General features: G+C 40.0%; 1 protein-coding gene across 2 annotated transcripts in view; it reads right to left on the bottom strand.

Annotated features, from left to right (window-relative positions):
* SESN1 (sestrin 1) overlaps positions 1-22,630 on the bottom strand; it is an 84,687-nt gene extending 62,057 nt beyond the window's left edge. Inside the window, exon 1 of one of the 2 annotated variants that reach the window (XM_064447489.1) lies at positions 21,909-22,630. In XM_064447489.1, coding sequence (XP_064303559.1) covers positions 21,909-22,190 — 282 coding nt within the window. In that variant the 5' untranslated portion in view covers positions 22,191-22,630. The remainder of the gene's footprint in view (positions 1-21,908) is intronic. The other variant, XM_064447491.1, reaches the window with a different exon arrangement.
* Between the last annotated feature and the right edge of the window lie 148 nt (positions 22,631-22,778).

Genomic DNA, 22,778 nt, shown 5'->3' with positions numbered 1-22,778 from the left:
AAAAACAAACAAAAAACGCCACACCATTTTGAAGTTCCATATTTATAACTCTAAGCTTCTGACATTCATAAAGCTTTTACAACTAGGAGGTCACTAAACAGTCATCCCAGGAATTGTGTAGCTAATTCATGTCACTTGGGGGGAAGTGGGGGGAAACTATTAGCCCAGTCTTGTGGGAAAACAGGGGAAAAAAGTGGCCATCATCTGCCATCTTCTTTAATCTACTGCCAATAGATTAAACCAATAATTGTCTAGAGCTCCACTTGATGTTTGACATTTGCTACACTTCCTTCCTCTCTAAAATCTTTTAAGAAAAATTTTTTAAGATGATGGAATATATACCTTAGCATGCAGGCATGCTTTAACACGGAAGGCAAAATAAACATTAATAAAAGCTGTTACCAGAGTAAGTTCACACAACTGCAAATATTCAATTTACCACAGTCTTGTGAGTTAAATCTTGTCACTTCAGGCACAGCAACTGACAATACACTCCCTGCTTGACATGTTTTACAGAGCAGATCAGGCAAGTCAGTTTTTATAGACGAGCTACCCAAAAGTTAATGGTAATTTAGTTCATGTGCAGTCATATGAAGTTCCCCTAAAATCAGAAGGCCTGAGAGTATGAAGGGAAGTGTTGCAGCATACCCTGTGAGTTCAGTCACAGTGAAAGACTCAGTTGCTCTTCAGGCTGCAGATTTTCACAGTACTGTTCACAGTACCTGTGGCATCTCAGGATGCTCATGGCCACCCACTATAAACAAGATTCAACTGTGCACAGATCTTTTTTCGAATGAAGTTCTATCAGAGTTGAAGCACAGTGTCACTGAAAAGGCATGTATTTCATATCCTATTGTTTGATATAATTAGGGGATGGGGAAACAAAAAGGCCTCTGCACATTTAATATATGCAATTATGTCATTTAGTCGCATGTTTGCTAAAGGCTTACTTCATTTGGCCTGAATATAAACTTGGAAGAACTTCAGGTTCTTTTAATGGTAATTATCTAGTTCCTGTATAGTACAGTCAAGTAAAAAAGCTTGGCATGAGAAAACTTAAATAGCAACAAAAGTATACATTTCTCTTCAAGAGGAATTTAAGCTTCACCCTGTGAAGCATCATCCTTCACTTGGCACAGTGTACAGTACTTGTTGACACTGTTTTGCTCTTCCTCCAGACTGCCCTGCCAATTCTGTAACCCTATTTCAGCCACTTAGCTGCAGTAGTGCAGGTCACACACATCTTGTTGCACTTGGGTTTTGAAAGCAAGTTGCAAGTCCACCTGAGACCAATTATTTCCTTTCCAGGTGCCAAACTGTATTATGAAGTCTTATGCAAATAACACTGATATTTTAAAGAACTGTTCTTTTCCTTTAATGGAAACTTTTAGATTAGAACATTTTTCTCCAAAACTAAAGATAAATAATGAGAAAACTCCCAAAAATATTCCAAAGACACCCAGTTCCAATTCAAACCTCCAGTAAGAGCTCATAAAGCCATTCAAGTATAAAGGAAGAATAAAGCTACAGTGCCCTCAAGTGTGAGGGGATGTGAAGTGGAAGTAGTCTAGAGATCTACTGGGAAGAGGAAAACTCTCCAGCCTTCAGAAAGGACCCTCTCTGAAGACAGACATGCTTACTCATACCGGGGGGGGGCGGGGGGGAATGCCCTTATGCATTATGGACAGGCTATGTACTATAAGCAGGTGCAAGAGACAAAAGACAAAACATTTCCACTTTCAGCTGCCTTTTCAAGTGCTTGTGAGCTGGAAGTTTCATGTTCATTTGAGTTATCATAAGAACACAACAAAGGCAGTTTAGTTATCTAGTATAGAAGCCTTTAAAATCTTAGTGGAAGGTAAAATTTTACACTGTAGAGACAAGTCCAATGACAGTTAAAGCGACAACAACACCACTTCCTCAGTGCCTGAATCTCTTAGCAAAGATCACACTTCAGCCTATAACCAAGGAACAAAAGTTATATTTATGATACATAACATTTGAGGGGGTTAATGCACCTTAAATAGCATTCACAAAAACCTGCAAGTCAGATTGGAAGCCACCTCAATTAGCCAACAGGAAGCACTGAAGACATGAGTGCATCTTCAGCCTCATCTCTTACTGTGCTAGAGCTTTCTCCCAACACCAAAATGCACCTGCACCTATTCAAGACCACAATCTCAAGCCCAGAGACTGACTCTCTCACCTCAGCAGTCAGATCGCTTAAACAACGTAGAGGCCAAGTTCAAGTCACTAATAAGCCTGAGGTGATTTCAGCTTCTCCTCCCTAAACAAAGTTAAGCTATTAAGTGATGGCAACACTGTCAGCACTTCCAACTGCACTAGTCCTGCTTTACATGCAATCCTTAAGGTGTTCACTGGCCCAGAAATGAGAGCAAAAGCTAGTCCAATTCTTGCATCTTGGGAGCCTAGGCATGTAAGAGGCATGACTTTGAATCACCTCAGGCAGAAAAGGTGCTGAACCTAGAGTGCTCACTCTTTGGGAATGCTCTAACCACTAAGCTATTACTCAGGAGTGGGAGGGGTAGCTCTGGTTTGTTTTGTGCAAAGCCCATCTGATAGGTCTTCAATAAACATGCTCTGAGAACACCATGTTCTGTGAGCTCTGAAAGAAGATAGAGAGGGAAACATTTAATCTGTGGATCCAGAATGAGCTTGAGTGTAGGCGTGTAACTACTGCCCACTTTCAAAACTGAAACACTTACGCATGGCTGAACATCTGATGAGGCTCTGCCTAGATGCTCAAGGACTTCACCTACAAGGTTAGAAGGATCGAGTTTTGAAGCTGCAAGTTGAGGCATAAGGACAAGCTTTTCTGAACTCAGCTACAGCCTTTGGGCTACAGAGTTGTCTTTCAGTGACTTAGTGAAAACCAGGACCTTTGTCTTTCTGAATAATTATCATACAGGACAGAGGAATACCCATGTTGCTGACTAAGTGCCACAAATCTTATGATATCCCATCAAAAAAAAAAACCAACCCGTACTATAAAAACATCAAGTTTGAAAAGCAAAGCATTCTGATGCTAGGAACTACTAGAAGTTGAGTCTACCTCAATGATTCCAACTGTCTATTTTTAAGTTTACATTCTACTATAGTGAAAACTTTTTTGATTAGGGTTACCTCTTCCTACAGTGCAATCTGTTGCAGAACCTCACCACTTTTATTGTTACTGTGAGTTATGTATCACAAAGCAGGGACAAACTGGTCAATGAAAATACTGCCTAGTAAGCTCTGTCACAGTCTTGTTCTACATGCACACCAAGCGTCTGAATTACCATTCAAATCATCTGTAGGAGACTATCCAATGCATAACCAGAGCTGTTAAGTAGTACAGCACTGCATATGAAAACACCTCAAAGATAAAAGCTGTGTAACTCTTTCAGCTGCATACATATAATAAGGAAGCTGAAATAATTTGAAGAGTATTGTTATCTGACTAAGAGGCCACAAGCCTCAACTGTTCCCCTGCACCCCCCTTTTTTAATTAGAAGTACCACCTATGTTCTGATGCATTAGAGCCTGGTAGTAAAACTTTGGGGACACGTGTGGTCTTTTGGGTTGTTGCTTCTGCCAGGGTTGAACTAAGCAGAGCACCCTTCCAGCTGGAGGAAGCCTTACCATCAAGTATTACAGCAGGAGAGAAGCTAAAATGCAGCACAGCAGCCAGGAAGTTTCACCATGCAAGGTCCCTTTTAGCATGCCTAAGCAAATCCTTTGTAATGGGCCACAGTCACAGAGCAAATAATCTAGTTTCTTCTAGCAAGCACAGAATGCCAGTGACAAAGAATTCTTTTCCACTATCTTTCTTTATAATAGTGGACAATTAACAGTATTTAAATAGATTTTTTCCAAAACTCCGCCTGGACAATGCAGTAGTTTTACTCTGCTTGTAATAGGGGGAAAAGAAAAGTAGCAAACAGCAGCACTACCACACAACACATGATTTTACTTCACAGATAATATAGTCCAGCAGAAAAATTTTATTATAGAGATAGCTTAAACTCATTCATTGGTTAAGCTTTGTTTAATACAAGCTAAAAAGTCCCAAAACAGTAAATGTCAGCCCTCCCCCCCTAACTAGAATCTACTCTTTTGTGATCTCTCAACTTCGAAAATTAGTTAGCTGCCATATGCTAATTTAAAACTCTTCATTAGTAAGCTCATAATTAAAGTTACAAGTTATTCACCTACATTCTCTTGAAAGTTTCATTTCCCTCTCTTGCTAGATGCTTCAGAAAAATAAAACAGACTGATTATGGCTATTATTTTCTCCTAATACCTATGCTAGTGTTTTCTGATTAGATCAGGGAAAGTCTATGCCATGGCAAACAGAAGACAGCAACATACATTCTCAGAAGACTGATTTCCTTCACAAACTTCAGCTTTTTGACCCCAGCTGTTTCAACTATTAAAACATCACTACAGTTGGGTAGGGGGTTTTGTTGTTGTTTTGGTGGTTGTTTGTTTTTTTTTTAATGTGGGAATGCACATCTCCTGTGTTTAGAAAAGATGAATTCTTGTTGTATGTGCGTTCTTTCATTTTTGTTTTTTAAAGACATATTGATGCAAAAGTCTTAACACTACAGAGAGCAAATTTGGGAAGTTTCAGTTAAAGATAAATTCCTTACAAAACGGACATACTGAAAATCAGGAATCAAAATAGAAATAGGCATGCAGCTTGAGGGGTGAACGTTCATAACTAATATAAAGTACTACAGTCATCTGGTTCACCTACTATCACAAACTTTGTATTCATGAAAGCTCCTCTTTTCCCTTCCCCACAACTGTATCACTCATCCTGTGTGATTCTGTGATCATTGCTTTCATAGCTAGGTAGAGAAGTCAGTTAGCTAAAATTATATAATTTTTAAAGAAAACTAGTAAGATATCACGAACAAAAAAATACCTCAAAATATGACCCATTTCAAGAAGGTTTCAGGTTACTATTCTGTAACCAGAAATAGCAAGAGACAATAAATTAAGGACAAAAAGTTTCATTTTTCTAGAGTTTTAGAATAATGGATCTCAATTCAGTTATGTTACTTCACACAAATCAAAAACTCTAGATAAAACATGAGACATGAAGTCTCCCCCAAGTGTTCTTTCAAATTCATTACATCTTCCTGCAGGGAGTGTGTCAGCTTCAGTTCATTTAGATCACCTACACATTAAAACAAACCTGTGTAAGAAACAATCTGGATACTATACTATACAGAGAAAATGGCCTGCTCCAGTACAGATAGGGATTTAAAAAACAGCTATTCCTGTCTCCAAGAAGCCTGGCAGAGCTGAATGGTAGCAGGTTGTCATCTCAAGACTGCTACCTCCTATCAAACCCTGTGGAATACTGTGAAGCATGCACAAGCAGGCAAGAGTTTAAGCTAATTTAACTGCAAGCACTGGCATGGACTTTATCTATTTACTGCTGTGTTAACTGGCACACCTGGTAGCCTACAATCAGTGAGCCAACTGGTCCTGAAAACACTGCGGCTGTGTTCCCATGACATTACACTGGGCCCTGCTAAAAGGTACACCACTGCACAAATAGAGAGGCTGTGCTTCCAAGGCTCAAGTATGGCACGTTCAAAACCTCCTTCCTACATCTCTCAACTTCTCAGATTAACAGACAATCGTGACTGTTAGCTTGGCACAGGGATCACAAAACTTACAGGCACAAAAAGTCCAGGAAACCTGAAACCTGTAGAGGAAACACACAATTGTTCATAATAAAAGGAAGTACTAATAATGTTTTGAAATGGAGTCCTGCAGCAAGGTATGAAGATGCTTTTGGACAAACCAACCAGCACACAACCTCAATCCTGCAAACACATGTATGCTTCACTTTACCACACGTAGGCAGTCCTGTTAATTTGGGGCTGCTCCCAGTAATAACATTAAGCAATTGTGATTTTTTTCAGGAGAATGTCAAAACTGTTTGTTGTTAAATGAAATAACTGCTGCTTTATTTTTCATCCATAATTCTTTGATCATCAGATGGTAACAATGTAACTACCCTCAATGAATTGTTCCCACTGCAAATGTGACAGCAGGTGGCCAAAATACTACTGCTAAGGCAATAAATAGTCCAATTCAAAATTAAAATCTTTGGGGCGGGGGGGGACACGACACACGGACACACCAAATCAAACCCAAGAAGTCATCCACAACAATCCTCTAATTAAACAGATTTGTTTAATATCATAATAAGGGACATAGGTATAAACATCTTTCATCTGAATAAAGAAAAAATGCTTTGCCCTTGTGGTACAAGAGAATTCTGACCTATTTCTGTAGCACAACGTATTTTTTTTCCTCTCCAAAAAAAATTATCCCAGTAGCTGAACTTCAAACAAGCCTTATAGACATGTACTTCATCCAAGTTTTCTGAAGTTAACATATTTCAAAGTGTTCTAAAAAGAAACAGGAGATAAGTACTGGACATTACAATTGGCAAAATTATTTTAGCATGCTTCAATCTTCAAAGTCCTTGTTCAGCTCGCCTCATTAATCTAAGAGCTGTATTACAACTACTTAGTTGGGGAAAATCCTTCATCCCACCTCAGAGGGCCTTAGAAACTTCCTCACTGCTTTGGCTTTAATATAAAGCACTTTTGCACTGAGGCAAACGAATTTCACAGCGGCTGGACAACTGGTATTTTTTCGTAACTTGAGGAAGTTTTAAGACCTTGAGCACTTATTCCTCCATGTGACATCCTGTCAATAAACGAGACCTCCAGGACCAAGTTAGGTGTCTTATTTGAGATGAGGCAGACCAGGTTTCAAGTTCCAGTTCAGTCCAGATGCCAATCATGCTTGAATGGGATACTTACACATCCAAGGCAAATGCTCTAAGAGATTTACTACTTTAAAGAAAAACACACAATTTCTGCTGCTTGAGAAAATGTACTTTATCTGTTGAACTGCCCTCACAAGCCACTTATCTGAGAGGGGCAAAGCACAGACTGGAACATGAGACCTTCATGCTCATAGCTTTTTGTTATTCTAAGCCTATTTTTCTTTCAAGTCTTCATGGGACTTATACTCATTACTATGGAAGCCTTCCCCTGCAAGCACTTTCTCAAAAGCAGTACATTTCCACAAGAAGTTTTTATTTCGATACACCAATAATCTTTGAAATAACCAAGCAAACACTGACTGATACCCCAGCAGATTCTAAACGTCACTCTCTAAAAATACACCAAAGAACTAGTTGAAATACAGAGCTGGGGGAGTTGGGAGCTGTGTGGGTACATTCTTTATCAAAAAATCTGCCCCACATATTTCCTAGGCTTATTTCCACTACAAGAGAGAAGCAAAAAAAAAGATTGTTGCAATACATTTCTAGAGCTTTACAATTTGCTTCAATAATGACAAGTATCCCCTTTAGGGATACTCTCCTGCAGATGACTCCGGATTTCTAACTCAAACCATACTTTCCCATCTAATTAAGTGAAGGAAAGCAACTGCCACAAGGGCATAATTGCTGTTTCTCTTCTATGTAATCAGATTGTTGCAGCAGAATATTATAGAGCATGCTGGTTCAATTCTTCATTCATTCTAACCTTTAGAATTGTTAAGAATTCCAGTAACTTCTTAGAATGAGTTTCCCTTTGCCATCTCAAAGTCTCAGGGTTCAATACTTCCCAAACAGAGGTCAATATTCAGAAGCACAAACTACATAAGAGTTATCACTCATTTTGAAGATAATGTGGATAACAGAATCTGTAAACTACTTTAAGAATGTCTTAATCACTAAGAGATGGAGTGCTGATTTCAGCAAGCACCAGAATCTACTGTTGCACCAAATAAAGGAATTGTGTCTCAAATGAGGCTATTAAATTATATTATCCCTGGCTACAGAAGGAGAAGATACTTTGCATAATTTTATCCCTAGTAAATCCCTCCATGCTATTTCAAAAATAAATAAATAATGCTTGGCTTAAGAATTTAGAGTTTGTTCTTTGTTAGTTTGCCTGCCTCTTACTGGGTTGTATATACTTAATAACAACTTACAGCACATCCTCTTTCCAATTTGATTTCCATTTACGCTTCTTGGAAGTTTTGGACAACAAAGGAACTCTATGCTTTTTACAAGTTCTATCTAGGTGGATTGTCTACTCTGTTATTTGTAAATGAATATTCAAATATTATATAAAGGAGATATTTAAAGATTAGTATTCATTTTTCTGCTGAAGTGCTGAAAACACATGATAGAGATTTGTATATTTTTTTCTGTTACAGAATCAAGAAGGTATCTCCTTACAACTGCCTAAACCAACTATATATAAAGAAAAAAAAAATCTGAGGTTTTTTTGTAATATAATTCAAGTACATGGTCTTTTGGAAAAAGGACAGCATGCCCAGTTAGTTTCCTAACAGAACTGGCATCAAACTAACTACTTTCACCATCAGTAAGTTACAGAGGATCTGTCTCAGTTCCAAATTTGCCCAACTCTAGACAGCAAGGTAGAGCAAAGGCCACTACAAAATCCCGTGCTCAACCCTGATTAGTTCCATTTAGTTCAGCACTAGCACAACCAAGGTGAGGCTGTTACATCCAAGGGGCTAACTCACAGCATATTTTCTGGAAAATCTAAAAAATGTTTTGTAGCAACCCAGAAGAAAGAATATCTTTCTCTCTAGCCCATCCATCCACGATAACAAGCTATTTAGCAAGTGCACTGAAACAAGTTTTAAGCCATTCCAGACAGTGCCAAGTACCAGAACGGCCAGTCAGATTTCTGCTTTGGCAGGACTGCTCCTGCATGAGAGACTGAGAGAACACAGCAAAGGTCACTCTATCAGATTACCACTCTGGCATCTGGCCCACTTGAGCCCCCAACCAAGGCATCTTTCTGCCAGCTTCTGTGTGCAAACAGGAAATCAGAGACACAAATTACTACTACTGCAGAATCACCACATACAGACCAGAGATCATCACACAGGACAGAACCAGACAGGTTATATTAGCAAAGTATGATCTGGGATAAGTTTGCACAAGATAGCAGACTCTCACTGAAACATAATGCTTTGGCTTTCCTATGCCAGCATCCCTGATTAAAGTGCCAACAGGGGTACAGCTGTCAACTGAAACAGGCCGTTACAAACTAGGGTTAAATGGGGCTGGCACTGAAAAGTCTGTTGTTGCTGCTGCATTGATGGATTTGCAGCATTAATCTGGTTTATCAAGAAGAGGTAAGCATTGAGGCATCTAGGTAATCAGCTTTGAATAACGAAGGTCCCAAACAGTCGCCAGATAGCACACCATTTAGTCCTGAAATTAAGATGAGATGTTGAAAGGGGATATGTCTACATTTTGCCCATTTACTTCAGAGAAAGCTTCTCAGGTTGTGTAATAAGCATTTACAAGGACTCTCAGAAATTTCTGATGAGCTGAACTGAGATGAGCTGTCTATCTGAACCAACGTGAAAAAGTTCAAGTCTTATTTCTGGGGTGTGGAAACTGAGTGGTCCACTTCAAAGGCCCATTTTGTCCAAATTCTACCTCCTTAGTCATGTGAGTCTACAGTTAAAGTAAATTTTTTTATCTACAGTTAGCTATTAAGTTTTCTGAGGAAAAAAGTTTGACCAGTATTTGACCTTCATGCCATTTCTGTTTATTTAAAAAACACTGTTACTGATGTACATGTCACTATAGATCTAGTTGGAAGTCTATCAATACTAAAAATTAAAATCCAAGAATCTTTCTTTCCTGACTGAACCTAACTGGAATGAAGGTCTTCTTGCCTTCCTTCATGTGTAAGTTATTTCTTAAGACAGAACAATTCCTTCAACTGGTCTGCCCCCTGCATAAAATCTGATATTATATCTCAGAAGACATTTTTGTCTGTTTAAAGATGACTTCAGGAATAATTTGTGAGCATACATCTGGAGAAATTCTCTGTTTCCCAACCCCACCAAGAACCAGTTTAGAAGATGTTATTAAAACCTGAATTTATTCTTTGTAATTTTTTTTTTTAAAAAAACCTCAGGACATCTTCCCAAGTATTTTTTTAGCAACTATTTTTTGAAGGAACAGCAAGTCATTCAGTTTCCACGTGAGATTTTCAGAAGAATTCTTATTCATCTTAGCATGTTTTTATGCACATGCATGAAGATTTATTACTACTAGGAACTACTTTTGAGCCACGTGGATAACCTACCCCAGAAGATCTGAGATACAGGAATTTTACCTCTCTCAAACATGCAGATCTGTGATGCTCATTGCACTGCTGAGCCCTCTAATGCAGGCCCCTGGCTCTGAGAGGGGGAACATAGGGGTAAAGCCATGTACATGGAATGCACACTACAGCCTATCACTATAAAATTAATTATTGCACTGGGAGCATCACAAAGCAGCCATATTGTCCACTGCCTTTGGCAGTAATGATTTGCACCCTGAATGAAGAGTGTATGATGGCTGTACTTCCCCCAAGTCTCTTTTACCAGTGTGAGCAAACATACTAGCTAGCTCTAAAAAGTAGGAAAAAACCCACAAAACAGTCTATGCTTCCGGTATTCACTTAATGCATAAGCTATAAAGAGTTAACTACTACCTTTAGAATCTAAAATTTCAATATATTTTATATTGTGCAATACAAAAAGTATCTTCTGCATTAAAAACCACAGCTTTCATTCCTAGTGAAACCTCACCCAAAAACTTGAATCCTTTAACAGAAAGGCCTGACACCTAGTAATGAAAGAAAGAGAAGCAACATTTGACTTTCCCAGCTTACACACACACTTCCTCCAACAGATTCCAGACAACATCAGCCAAGCAGAGTTGCCATGTTCTAAATAGTTAGAAAAGCAGAAGACTAGGAGCCAAGATACCAATATGCTTTCCAAAAGCCAGACAAAACATTTCCATTTGGCTTCTCCTCCTCTGTCTTGGAACAGAACAGTAGCAATAAAAATGTCAGAATTGAGCTTCTCTTATAGAACATTGTTTAAACACTAATTTCTAGGTAAACATAAGCAAATGTTAGAAACATAGCTGTTTTTAAAAAAAGTAAACTAGGTAAAGTTACAGAAAAGGTTTTGGAAGCATTGTAACACAGGTGGGAAGGACTGAATGGACACACATGAAGTTAGGGCAAATATCAAAAGCAATCTTGTCCTGATAAGCACTTATCTTCATAACATGATGAGTTCTAGAAAACATTAAGTGCATGGCAGCTAGCAATTATTTAGTACTTTTAAACAGATCTAAGTACACTCTCAGCATTGACTGGAAATTCAGAGAAACAGAAAGTTTAAGAAAAGATTTGTCCTCTCTTCTACATGGCAATCAGTGCAAATCTAGACTAGAACTAAAATTTAAGTAAATGGAAAATCCAAATAAACAGTTTAATCTAAGTGGAATGTGCTGTTGGCAAACAGGCTGCATTTTAAAGGTAAAAGTTTTGTTGCACCAAAACACCAGAAACAGTGGAGGCTCAGCAACAAGCTGCAATGGAAAAAAATCTTTCAGAAAAGAGGTTCTCCTCCTTCAAAAACAAAAAAGTACACAGGAAAGGCTTTAGATCTTTAAACAAGTTTTCATTTTCAAGTTTGTTCCTCCTTTGGACAAATACCATATTATTTCATGTTTACTTTCTAGGAGTTAAGGAATCCTTAACTAAAATATCTATTTCGTAAGAATCATAGACTCAAGGTTGGAAAAGACCTCTAGGATCATCAAGTCCAACCATCAACCCAACAACACCATGTCTCCTGAACCATGCCCTGAAGTGCCACGTCTACATGTTTTTTGAACACCTCCAGGGGTGCTGACTCCACCACCTCTCTGGGCAGCCTGTTCCAGTGCCTGACCACTCCTCCAGTAAAGAAATTTTTCCTAATATCCAATCTAAACCTCCCCTGGCACATCTTGAGGCCATTTCCTCTCATCCTATCACTAGTAACTTGGGAGAAGGGACCAACACCCATCTCACTACAACATCCTTTCAGTTTAAGGACAGGGAACTGCTCAAGCAAGTCCAGTGGGGAACTACGAAGATGATCAGGGGACTGGAGCATTTCCCTTATGAGGAAAGGCTGAGAGGCTTGTGTTTGTTCAGCCTGGACAAAAGAAGACTGAGGGGGGATCTCATCAATACTTATAAATATCTGAAGAGTGGGTGTCAGGAAGATGGGCCAGACTCTTTTCAATAGTGCCCAACGGCCAGACAAGGGGCAGTGGTCACAAGTTGGAACACAGGAAGTTCCACCTGAACATGAGGAAAAACTTCTTTCCTATGAGGGTGCCAGAGCAGTGGAACAGGCTGCCCAGAGAGGCTCTGGAGTCTCATTCCCTGGAAATATTCAGAACCCGTCTGGACGTGGTCCTGTGCCCTCTGCTCTGGGTGCTCAAGCAGGGGAGTTGGACAAGACGATCTCCAGAAGTCCTTTCCAACCCCTGCCACTCTGATTCAGGTAGTTGTAGAGAGTGATAAGGTCTCCCCTCAGCCTCCTCTTCTCCAAGCTAAACAACCCCAGTTCCCTCAACCTGTCCTCATAAGACTTGCTCTCCAGACCCTTCATCAGCTTTGTTGCCCTTCTCTGGACATGCTCCAGCAACTCAATGTCCCTCTTGTACTGAAGGGCCCAAAACTGAACACAATATTCAAGGTGTGGCCTCACCAGTGCCAAGTACAGGGGCAAGAACAACTGTTTAAAAACAATTTGATACCAAGCAAGAATATGCCAGAAAGGAAAATTTAACTAAGAGGTTGTTACACCTTGGGTCTCAAAGCTTAGGCTCATGGAGCCAGTCAGATGTTTAAGTAGACAAAGGACTTGCCAGGGAACACCTGTAACTGAGAAAAATCTTATTGCTGACTCCAGAAAGCATAGAAAAGTGAAGAAAAGTTACAATTTCTAATTAATTTACAGTAAAAAACAACCACGTTTTCAGAAGCACTATGCTTTCCTTTAGGACAATGCCTGGACTGAAATTAAGTTCTTGTAATTGCACAGAAGGCAGATTTACATCGGATTACATAAGTAGCAGTATGTGTTCTAGCATTACCTCTATTTTTAAAATACCAGCCTAATGTATTTTGGGGTAATATTCAGCTACTAGTACACACCCTGGGTGATACTTTTGACCCAAGATGACTTAAAAGAACAAGTTTGGTTTCTCCATAAAGCTGGAGTAAGGAAAAGGGTTAATTGCTTACTAGGTTTAAATAGAACTAAACCAGTTCACCTTCCCAACTCAACTTTTGGCAGCAATCTAAGCTCAGCTTTCCAGAAGAAAACACAAAGGAAAAAAGAGACACAGTCATTGGAAACATCAAGAAAGTGGTAAACAAGAGAAAAACCACCACTTAATTTTTTGGATTTAATTCATGTATGTAGGTCCAAGTGAAGATTTCCATGTTTCACTTGATTTCTGGAAAAAGAGCTAAGCTTCCCCCCGCTCCTCCCCTTAAACTGTAAACAACTTACTGGAATAGAAAACCATACCGACAGCAAACCATATTTTTGGAAACTTAAACACTCAGTATCCACAAGAAAATATACTCAAGCTTTCAAAACTATTTTTTTCTGTCCCACAATGGTATATTCAGTACTTTTCCACTATGTTTATTTTAAAAGGAGAAACCCTGACCTGAAGAAAAAGTCAAGAGTAAGATGACAAAACAGCAACTATTTCTTCAGTGCTCACTTTGCACTTGTCATAGTGAGACAATGTAATTTTCTTTTAAACCATGTACTTTGGTCAATCTAATGGAAGGTGTATTATTTTACATAAGCTAGGAGTCCATACTTTACATATCATATGCTAATTTGTAAGCCTTTCCAAATTCTTAGTGTTTTTTCACTTTGATAGAATAGCTCCTCAAGATGCAAAAATTTCTCTGTATGTGAGCAGAAAGGATCCAAATGCATGCCAACACCCCAAAATGAAGACAGTTATTTACATACCAAATGGGGAAAACAAATTATAAGGTTTTTTAAAAAAAAAAGAAATAAGTTGGCCTTTTGGCAACTTAAAGCAGAGCAAAACTTCTAGCAAAATCAATGCAGAGATGGGAAGGATCACTGCTACCCATACACCCTTAGTATCAGTGTGAGAAAAATAATTTAAGATAAAGGACTATGTTGACACTACAATACATGAGCATAGACTGGAAAGGATCATCTCCAGGTATGAGATTAAAAGAATAGACAACTTCTAGAATTATGTCTCGAAAGAGAAGCAGAAGGAAAAAAAATCTAAACCAGAGCTTGTGTGACTTAGCAACTGCTAGATCAGAACAGATGCTGTTATTTACAAAATGCATTCAAGCTGAAGCATTTCTTATTTCTACAGATGTCTAGATATTAGCTCCTATGGAAAAAAAAAATCATGAAACAAACCTGTTTTTATGTAAGTCACCAACGCACACCCTATAGTCGCTTACCTCATTAGTAAATAATAAGAGATAAGGAAATGTTTGTGTTCTACTTCTTCAGTTTAAAGCATTTCAATGCAGTCAAAAAATAAAAATCAGCCAAGCCAATATTATCAAATGTGTGCTCCACTCTTCACTTCTTTTAAAATAAAAATTCTAGTTATGATGTCCTGAAAAATCAGTTCAGCAGAATAATGTAAACCCATACATTTACAGATCAAGTTATCCCAAACAATTTTAAGAAAAAGTTGACTAAGCAAAGCTCATTTCTGTACAAGAACAGCATACAGCTAGCATGGAAAATTATGGAAAGGCTCCAAACACAGAAACAACATTTGAAGTGACCCAGATACCCTACTTTACATCACTTTGAGAACCTCCACTGTTTTCAAGCAACTCTATTCCAACCGAAGGCATTCTCAGGGTCAGTCAATTCTGCAGCTGACAAGCTTGACAAAAGAAAATTTCCCTTCGTCTCTCTCAACAACCAGACTGAAGCCTTCAGAAAGGAGGCAAGTAGGCTAAAGGAGGAGCAAGTTATACAAGGCAATCTAAGGACTACTGACAATGTAAGTTTTTAAAAAAATTTGTTCACACCCCTGCTCAGAACATTCCCTGATGCGTCAAGATTAAGTCTTCTCCCTTAACTTCTCCAGCCAGCCTCACCACACATGTGATACAGACCCATCCTCAGAACATGTTTACAATAAATATTGCAGAGGTACAGTTCTTTCTGTAGGCTAGCAGAGGCTGTAAATAAGACTATTCATTTAAATGCATCGTGCCATTTTTCAGTATCTCTCCCAATACTGAGAAGAGCAAGAGTATGAGTATTTGAACACCATAAAAAAAGCCTAACAGACAAATGTTTTCTAAACTAGCAATCTGGCAGTGACGTGGCTTTTGAAGGGAGCACCCTACAATACATAATTAAACCCGTTCCACCTAATGGAAAAGGCAGAACATACTTCTGCTCTGAAGTGAACTCACAAAAAAAGATGTTTTCATTCACTTTACGTAAGAGTGCTATGGGAAACAGAAACAGATTTGGGTATTGGCATTGTGCAAGGAGACTAGTCAGCTTCCAGATGGATCAGATTCTCACCACCACCAGTGAGGATACTATATTTAAATTCATAAGCTTGAACAGACTACAGATTTCATCTGAGACACCTTTACATGGTGACTGACCACCAGTAAGCATCACTGGGGAACATCACTACCATGTACTAGGACACAGTCTATTAACTCAGAAACAAAAAATCCCACAACCTAACAGATTTGCCTAGCTACAGATTTCAAAGTTCACTAAAAAAAGTTACTTCTGTTGTGCAGAAAGTTGTGCTAAAAAGACTGAAGACAAAGTTACGAAGTCATTTATCAAAGATTACACCAAAAGCAGATTAAAGATTTGGAAAGTTAACCAGTTTACTGTAATACCATAATACCAGAATCATCAGGATAAACCATTTGAGAGCAAGGAGCATATCTGAGTTTCATTCTTACTAGTCTTAACAGGCATGCAGCACAGAGCTCAGACGTGGTCCATACACAAAGCAAAGAGACAGTGAACTCCATTGTGAGAAAAATCTAGCAATGGAACAGAAAAGCAACTCCTATTTTAGCCTTTATGGACATACATAGGGGAGGTACTAGCTCCTCTCCTGGGAGAGGCTTTATCTGTCCCACTCACTGTGCTGGAGGAAGAGGACAGGATGCCTTCTCTGGCTGTGACTAGAAGTCTTCCCATCCTTTCTGGATGCTCGTTTAATTTAAATCCATGCAAGTATTTTGCCAGGATTTGGAAAGGTAAGGGTATTCCATTCCATGTCCCCTGCCAAGCAAGCCTAGGTCACAGGCAGTGCCCAAAGGTTGTAATGCAAGAAGAGATATATTTGGCTGCTGACATGACTCATATTCTGTTATGTGTGGTACAGCCCTCTCTGCAACTATGAGATTCTGTTACAGTTATCCACTAAAGCTGTAGTCCCAAGAAAACAAGGAAGTACTTAGAGTCCTCCAAGCCCTCCTGCTGCTTTTATCAGTAAGAGACAAGAGGTTCCAGACCACAAGTTCCAGTGCTACATATCTGGTAAATATGGTCTTAGAGATCAAAGGGAAAGCGCTTGGAGGGTGCATCCCTCCAAGCAGTTAGCAACACAAAACACAGAATAAGAGGCTGGAAGGAAAAATCATCCAGTTAGCAATGTTCTGCCTGCCCCAGGGAGAGATCAAGCAAGCATATCACTCCTACCTGATGTTTAAGAACAGTTTAGACAGAGTTCTAGCGATGAACATCAGTCAATAGTCTATGCCATTCTCAGTCCTTGAAGTTTCCCCCAAATATCTAACCCAAGTCTTGCTGGAATTTAGATCAACCAACCATTTGTTCTAGTTCATGTCTCCTTCCTCTTTGCAGCAGTCTCTAGCTAATCGTACCACTACCATTTTCTTCAAGCTTTCTTCGCAAAAGAAACCCAGAGGTCTAGAAGATGTAATACAAGCTCCCATTAACTATTAACATAATCTTAAATTCTATGGCTGATATCCAGTATTCTAACTCTCCCTCCCAATTTGTAATCTGCAATTCAACAACTGCAAAACTTTTTAAATCAAGATCATGCTGGACAGGACCTTGCAGAATCTGTACCCAGTACCTGCTACCTGACCTTGCTTACCTTCTCAGGACGGTTTTCCAGCTAATTTTACTCACTGCACAGTATTTCTATATTATAATTCCCTAGCTTGTTAACAAGAATATTGTGTGAATATTGAGGACTCCAATATATCAACATATTAACATTATAGCATCTCTCTGTACCACAAGGCCTGTTACTCCATCATAGAATTAGTAGAAATGCTGGATTTAATATAATTTATCCTGGATAAGTCTGTCCTGGCTGTTGCTCAACTTCTTTTTCCAAGCACTAAAAATGTGTTTCATCACTGCTCCAGTATTTTTTATTTGAGCTAAAGTTAAAATCCACCAATTTCCTCTTCATCCCACCCCACTTAGCCCATACTGAAGAGGTATGCATCATTCTGTTTGAGTTTACTACTTTACTATCAGGCCTGAGATTGCTTCAGCTAGGGTTTTGTGTGTGGGTTGGTTTTTGTGGGTTCTTTTTTTTGTGTGTGTGTTTTGTTTTATTTAAGCACCTCAGAATGAATTTCACCAGGCCTTAACAGATTGAAAATCTGTTGCTTATCTGAGCAACCTACAGCTTCCCCCACCCCACCCAGTCTAGGATGAGTACTATTTATGCTTTATCATGGCTATTAACTACACTGGCTGGGTTAACCATTTCAATCACCTCAGTATTATCTGAAATGTCCTCTGTTAATCCATTAACCTGTGGATCTTTTATTTCTTACTTTCTTCCAATATCCATTTTAGCTACACCTCATTATGTATTTCACTGTTCCAGTTTTGTTCATGCATCTTCAGCGGCATACAATTTCCCATTTTCTGTTTGTTTCTTGTGTTTACATCAAAGAAGAGATCAATAGGGAGCAAAGTTCTTTTTCATTATTGATTTTCCCCTTCAGTGAAAGTGTTTGGAACTATTACATTACTTCCCAAAGAGGCTGAGATCAGTTTCTTTCTTCCTTGTATTTGCCCCCCCAGTCAAGCTTTACATGCCAAATTCTAAGCTTTTTGACATTTGTGGGTTTTTTTCTGCTGTTCTGTCATCTTTTACCCTATGTAGGCTAACATCTCATGGTCACTCCTGCAGAATCTGCCTCCCATCTAGGCATTCTCTTTGTTAATCTAAAAAGCTATTTTTATTAATTTCCATACCTCAGCAGAGCAGTATGTTCTGCTCAGTCTTTTCCAAAGACTTTGGACAGTTACGAGAGATTTTAACTAGCAAATCTCATACTTCCGATGGTTCTTCTCCAGCTACTGATTTACACTTTATATTTATATTCTAGTCACATACATCTAATTGATCTGAAAGAGGCTGGGCAGAATACTTTTTAATGATCGCGTGCTAAGACCTTCTGTTGCAGTTCGTTCCCCGTATATTTGTGTTGATGTGCAGATGCCTAGCATACTAGGTGGAATGACCCCATTATTCTGCAAGGTCATAAGCAATATGCTATAAATATGTGCAAAATATCACATATGCAAGAAGTTATCAAAAAGCTATTTATTTGGGTTTTTATCTCAAGTATCACTCATCAAATATTTTCATACAAAAGCATTCAAACACTTTTCACTTGGTTAAAGTATAGCAATTGAAGTATCTTTAAATTATTTAAATATATATATTTAGTCAAAGTGACTTTAGCAACCTTGAGTTTATTAATAAAAGAAATTAAGCCTTAATTAGAAAAAAGGGGTAGTTTGCTGATACTGTCTTGGTAATAATTCTTACAAAACCAACTTGTATAATCTAATGAGAAATTAGATATAGTCTTAGGCAAAAAATATTATTCTTATTTTTATATATATAGTCTACAATAAGAAATTTGTTATCCTGAATATAAGTCAAATCAAAAGGAATAATTTATTTTTATAGATTCTAATACAGGTAATGCTATTTAATAAATACTATTATTAATGCTATTATAAATAATATTTATTAATAGCAAAGAAGAAAGTTGCACGCTTAGTATTCTACCATATATCAGAGGAATTTTTCACCACAAAAAAAAAAAGACCATAACAAAGGCAGGCTCAGAGGGATGCCATGCTGACACAGGCTGCTGCCAAGCCTGCAGCTTACCAGCTCACACCAGCCATATAATGCATTCTACCAACTTGTTCCAGACACAAAGCTGCAAAACCAGCAGCAGCATAGTTGCTCATGCCTAAATGTTTGTTGATTATCACAACAGCAAAGGCGGCACTAGCCCCAGAAAAAAATAGCTCTCAGACCACATAGAAAATTCAAATCTTTGATCTCCTCACTACCTATCCTGGATGCAGGACAGAAAGATGAAGAAAGCACATTTTACAGTTCTCCATTTCAGGGTGTGGAGGGGAATCAGTCCAGGCTTAGACTTCTAGTCTGAGTTGGACCACCCCACAGGACAGAGAAGGAGGACAGCACCAGTTTCCAGGAAAACCTTTAGGTTCAAAGTTGCTTCTTCCTGACCTGGGCTCTATGTCCTTTAATAATTTGGCAGAGAATAAGGTTTAGACAGCATAACGGTATATATTGCTGTGGACTTAGATAGTTTCCTAGCCCAAAACAGGGAGAGAAAGTAATACAAGTGAGTCCTTTAAGTTCTGATACTGTTCTGATTAGGGTTTCACATTTTTATAATGTTACTAAGCTACTTATGTTTAGAATCACTGCTGAAAGCCAAGAGTTCTACAGGATAATGATATTTATTAGTTTGCTTTATCTGCTATCTTCATCTCAGAGATTTGATTAATATTCCTCTTAGCCATGAAATCAACAAAAACCGTTTCACACCTGACAATAGTCCACAGCATCCAAAATGGAATGCTTGGATTAGATTGTTTCTTCCGCAAATGCGGATCCAAAGATTACAATGAAAATTTTCATTTATGAGCGTAATCGTAAGAACTAAGACTTGCCACCCTATACTCATAGAACATAGAATACTCCTATTTTAGATCTACTCCCTAAGAAGAAGTTACAAAAGCAGCTATTAAAGATTTTCTTGAAGTAATGTTGTATTTGATTTTATTTTGTTTAACTTGCTGTTAAACCCTTACTGCAGCTTGTGTGTATACAGTTGGTTTCATATCTGTTATATCTTTCACACCTATTTTGATTAATAAAGTCACCTATGACCATGGAATTTGACCTTGCACTTGCTCTATCAAGATGGACTTATTTTCTGCTAGGACTTTTTGGTCTAATTAAAAAAAGCTAGTAACAAAGTTTCTAAACAAGACTAACAGTTGAACACGCCAGTAACTTCACATATGAAAACCTAAAGGCAGTCATCAGATCACATAGCCTAACCTCCTCCAAGACTTAGGAGAGAGATCACCACCTGTCTAGCCTTTGACTAGACTCTGGTAACTTGTGCCTGATAAAAGCAAGTCTTCCCTTAGCAGTCTGTTCCAATGACTCATCATTCTCACTGGTAACAGGTCTGCTTCTCATGTGAATCTTTAACTGGGAAGGTACTGGTGCAAAGGTGCCAGATTAAGTATTCAACTTAATATTCAAGTTTGGTTTTTGTTTCATTGGTTTGTGTTTTTAAAGAAAAGCAGTCAAGCCTTTCACACAGACTGTATGTCGTATTTATAGCTTCTACTGGCAAAATCTGCTTGGAGAAAAATGCCCGATAAAGCCCACACTCTAGAAAATAAATTACACTGTATTTATCACATTGCACACTATTGAGAAGGTAGACAAAATAAACAGAGGCTCAGCTTCAGTAATCCAAACCCAGAATTTCTCTGAACCACTTCAAAGTGGGACAGAGCAAAAACGGATCTATGTACAAGCTCCTTTAAAATACATATATACTTGTATTTTAATATATATTATAATATATATTGTTTTATTTAATACATGTGTATTATATAAATTGTGATATATATATATATAATGTGGGTTTATTTTATAGATTATTATTCCCACACACACACACACAATTCCCCTATATTAAACCTGTCAATGTTCAGGGAGAAAAAGCACAATAGTGGGAATCAGGCAGCTAACTCCAAGCACAGCTCTATATATTCACTTGCGATTAAAAGAAATACCTGAATTTCCTTTTCCTACTCCACAGCATGTCGTATTTTTAACGCTGCTGCTAGACCCATTGATACAAGCCCTGCATCAGAATTTCAAAACCTGCACAAAAACTTTAGGTGAGCAACACGATTAACTATAATTAGCCTGTAACAGGGGAAGAGTACAAAGTAACATTTATTTTTGTTAGCACAGAAGGTCAGTAAACGTAACCCTCTATTGGCTAGACCGGCTATCAGCTATAAGAAAAATAGTTTGGATCTAACCGATTCTAGTGCAGAGACTATTTACCATTCGACAACAAAAAGGGAATTTTGACAGGCTCTGCTTTAATAGTCGAAGCTCACACGGCTTCTAAAAAGCTCAAAACCTTCCAATACCGATTTGTATTTTTAAATGGCAAACTCCAGTGTTTATACCCCCATCTTTCCTGTATTAAAGCCAACTGGTAACATCACAGACCAAAACTAGAGCATTAAAGTTGTCATTTTAGCGCTTCCTTCGGGATACCCCAAAGGACCGGCTACTTCCCAGCCATTCATCGCTAAATCCTCTCCACAAATGACACTCAAAAAAACTTGACACTTTTTATTTCCTCCCCCTGCCTTTGAATAACGCTTTTCCAAATGTTTCTTGGCGAAGAGGGGGGAGCATTTAGCAAGTATTGCTGCACGAATCATGCCCACCCCGTTGCACAGCTGAAACTCCAGGGTGCCCTGCGTGCGGCGGGGATGGGAGAGCCCCCCGGCCGGGCGGCCGCGGGGCTCTGCTGTCCCCGTCCCACGGCGGAGGTGGGGTCTGCCGTGCTTACCTGCACCCCGCCAAGGATCTCCTCGCTCTTCTCCCTCACGTCGGGGAAGGGGCAGCGCTTGGAAAGCATCAGCAACCGGACCAACATCTCGCTCAGCCCGTCGCGGCCGGCGGGAACCAGGAGTCCGTCGGCGGCCCGGGTAGGCGGTACCGCCGCCACGGGAGCGATGGTCTCACTACGGCGGAGCACAGCTTGCCCGATGGTGTCCAAAGCGGCGGCGCGGGTGGCGGGGTCGCGGCTGCACAGCCCGTCCCACCGCACCTCGCCTTCCCGCTCCTCCATGGGGCCGGCCGGCTGCTTCCCCACCGCCGCCTCAGCAGCCCCGCCGCAGCCGCCCCATGGCGGGTTCCCGACAGCTGCCAACCCGCCCACAAAAACGACAAAGGCGGCGGCGAGCGGACAGACCGCTGCCTGCGCCGCATGAGGGGGGGCAGGACGGGCGGGAGCTCCCTCAGCCCCAGCGGGCGCCCCCGCCAACCGCCGCCCACCGCCGCCGGGGCTGCCGAGCGAGCGGCGCCGCTGGGGCTTCGCCTCTCCCGGCGGCGAGCCTAGCGGCCACCACCCCGCGGCGCCGGCGGCTCCTCCTCCCCGCCCCAGGCATGGAGGGAAGGGGACGGCCCCGGCCCTGCCTCTCGGCCACGGAGCAGGGGGGCCCCCTCAGCCCTCCCCGCCGGGGCCGGGCCGCCACAGACCCCCGACGAACCCCTCACGAGGAGCAGTGAGGGGGAGGCGGGCAGGCAGGGAAGGGCAAGGCCTGGGCCCACCCAACACTTGCAGCCCGCATGACGGACGCGTCTACCAACCAATCGTCTTTCAGCGCTCGCCGCCGGCGGCCCAATGGAAACGGGGGCGACAGCGCCCGCAGGGGCT

The sequence above is a fragment of the Phalacrocorax carbo genome, chromosome 3 (genome assembly GCF_963921805.1).
Source record: "Phalacrocorax carbo chromosome 3, bPhaCar2.1, whole genome shotgun sequence".
Classification (NCBI taxonomy): domain Eukaryota; kingdom Metazoa; phylum Chordata; class Aves; order Suliformes; family Phalacrocoracidae; genus Phalacrocorax; species Phalacrocorax carbo.
This window is presented reverse-complemented; position numbering and strand designations above follow the sequence as displayed.